This window comes from Schistocerca piceifrons, chromosome 2 (assembly GCF_021461385.2).
Source record: "Schistocerca piceifrons isolate TAMUIC-IGC-003096 chromosome 2, iqSchPice1.1, whole genome shotgun sequence".
Taxonomy (NCBI): Eukaryota; Metazoa; Arthropoda; class Insecta; order Orthoptera; family Acrididae; genus Schistocerca; species Schistocerca piceifrons.
This window is the reverse complement of record NC_060139.1, coordinates 468,011,127-468,013,809: the sequence shown is the minus strand read 5'-3', so window position 1 is coordinate 468,013,809 and position 2,683 is coordinate 468,011,127. Positions and strand designations below refer to the sequence as shown.

General features: G+C 38.4%; 1 protein-coding gene across 1 annotated transcript; it reads left to right on the top strand.

Annotated features, from left to right (window-relative positions):
- Positions 1-1,032: 1,032 nt before the first annotated feature.
- LOC124777955 lies at positions 1,033-2,347 on the top strand. Its single transcript, XM_047253513.1, has 3 exons — positions 1,033-1,902; positions 1,988-2,125; positions 2,217-2,347. The coding sequence occupies exons 1-3, from the start codon at positions 1,598-1,600 to the stop codon at positions 2,263-2,265; spliced, it is 492 nt and encodes a 163-aa protein (XP_047109469.1). The 5' UTR covers positions 1,033-1,597; the 3' UTR covers positions 2,266-2,347.
- The last annotated feature ends 336 nt before the right edge of the window (positions 2,348-2,683 follow it).

The following is a 2,683-nucleotide window of genomic DNA, read 5'->3' as shown; positions in this document are numbered from 1 at the left end:
CCCATTATTTATTCATTTGTATTTACAGGTATGCCATGTCCACACTCGGAAAGATGATGTTCTGTGGGAAACACAAATTTGGGATGAAGGCAGAGGGCAGTTATTATGTGCCCCCTCCAAAACCCACATTTGAAGCCATGAATAGTACCATCGATATTCCCAAACTGTTCTCACTAATTATCAAAAGAAGACAGCAGACATGGACAGAGGAGAAAGGCTACAAAATGAACACATAGCAGCAGCTCTACAGTATAGTTTGTCTACTAAAAAAGACTACGATAAAGCTTTCAGCTTCAGTTATTTAGAAGAGTTACTGTTATGTGCCAAGGAAGAGGAATTACCCTGTGAGTGGAGTGTAACTGAAAGGAAGAGTGAGTTTGTGTATTTTTTGAAGATCACAAGAAACCCAGTACCACTGTTGTTGTAGAAATGGATTTAAATATTTCATTATTCAAGAAAAATTTGCAACTGGAGGTATTAGGAAATAGGTCTTTTCCTCGAGCAGTAAATAATGTACAAGAAATTGTGAGTCTGTTACAAGAATGTTCAGACATAAATTACGGGTGCTCAGAAAGTTGCATAGAGAATGTAGTAGGAGTAGTTACTGAGAGTTTAGGAGTACTAAAAATAAAGTGGAATGAGTTTGAAAAGGAAATGTTGGAATTTACATCTGAAAAAGTTAGGCTTATAAACCTCAAAAAATTTAATTATAAGTGTAGTTCCACATTGATGATATTTTGTTGTTTATTTTACATTTCTTCTCATGCCTATAAGTTTGTACATAGCAGTTCATTACTGAAAATTCCACATCAAAGTACTCTACCTAGAATATGCAGCAGATTTAATGAAAACCCATTGCATGAAAATTTGGGGTAAATAACTTCCTATCTTATGCAAAACAGAAGTTTCACTATTTGAACGTCAATGATGTAGATGTTATTCTGAATGCTGATGAAATTCATCTAAACTCTTACACGGATTACAACGGAGGCAGCATATTGGGCATGCCATATAGTTCAGAACATGTTGCAATTTCAGTATTAGTGTTTATGTTGCAGAGTGTAAGGACTGATTACAGAGATGTTTTTCACATCCTACTGGTGTAAACTATTTCTGTGTGGTTGCTACACGAAGTGTTATTAGACATAATAAATGTCCTTGACTTATTGGATATAGGATTTTCTGTGTTACAACTGACAACAACAAGATTAACAGCAAAACAATGTCAATGTTTTCTGTGGAGAAAGTTAGTAATATACCTAGCGTGCATGCACAGTATCAGACGATACGTGTGAGCAGCAGACGATATGTGCGGGGAAAAAACTTGTCTGATGTCTTGTAAAGTCATTTGTTCTACTGCATGCAACTCAAGAGCGACTGTGTGATATACTGGAGCGTCATATGTTCAAATTATTTCTGTGAGCTCAAGGTTCCTATTTAATAAGAAATTGCTTTTTACCATTATTTATTAAGTAATTGTTTTTCTCTTATGTAGGTTAGTACTGTTCTGAATTACAGACTCAACTGTTTTATATTACGACGCTTGGCTACAAAGGTATATGTCTATCGAAATTTACATTTATACAGCATACTGCATATGGTCGATCCACTTGTTTTTGGAGCTATTGCCCTGGCAGTGACAGTAGATCTTCAGATTAGGTCGGAATGGAGACAAAAACAAAAAGTCAGATGTTGTTGGGTTCGACCCTGGCTGGAAAGAAAGGACCAAGGCAGGGGAATATATTCACTCTTAATGAAAGAACTGAGGCCCGAAGATCCGCAAGAATTTCGGAGCTTCGTTAGGATGGACATGGCCTGCTTCGAGAAGCTGCTGCCTATGATAGAAGATGGAATCAAAAAGTGTGACACAGTCACGAGGGAGGCTACCTCACCTTCTCGAAGGTAAGAATTATATGTTTATACATTTTGTGATCATACCAGCCAAGATCTCTGATAAAATACCATTGCATGCCCTGTTATGTTGCAGGGTAGTTGTAATATTACGGTTCCTGGCGACTGGGGAATCTTTTAAGAGTCTGGCTTTCAGCCACAGGATAGCACAGCCCACCATTTCAAAATTTGTTGTGGATGTACGCACTGCAATTTGCAACACTTTAAAGGATCAGTAGGTGCACTAGTTATTTTTTCGAGTTTGGAAAATATATATATATATATATAGTGCCATTCAGACAGTAATTAAGTATAAAATGTTACAGGCACCATAAACAGAAGAAGAGTGGGAGAAAAGGAGGAGGAGGATATTAGTGTTTAACGTCCCGTCGACAACGAGGTCATTAGAGACGGAGCGCAAGCTCGGGTGAGGGAAGGATGGGGAAGGAAATCGGCCGTGCCCTTTCAAAGGAACCATCCCGGCATTTGCCTGAAGCGATTTAGGGAAATCACGGAAAACCTAAATCATGATGGCCGGAGACGGGATTGAACCGTCGTCCTCCTGAATGCAGTCCAGTGTGCTAACCACTGCGCCACCTCGGTCGGTTGTGGGAGAAAATTGCCAAAGATTAGATGAACTGTGGCAGTTCCCAAACTGCAATGGTAAGCCACATAATATGGAGAAAATCTGACAATAATGAAATGCATTTAAAATGCTTTTAATGAAATCATCAGACTCAGCTTAAGGCAGTTTTTATCTTTCACACTGGAAGTCTATGTACTGCTATATAAA

Coding starts and splice junctions, on each gene's coding strand:
- LOC124777955 (XM_047253513.1), top strand. CDS start 1,598: ATGGTCGATCCACTTGTTTTTGGAGCTATTGCCCTGGCAGTGACAGTA. Junction 1,903..1,987: donor GCTACCTCACCTTCTCGAAG/GTAAGAATTATA, acceptor GTTATGTTGCAG/GGTAGTTGTAATATTACGGT. Junction 2,126..2,216: donor TGCAACACTTTAAAGGATCA/GTAGGTGCACTA, acceptor AAAATGTTACAG/GCACCATAAACAGAAGAAGA.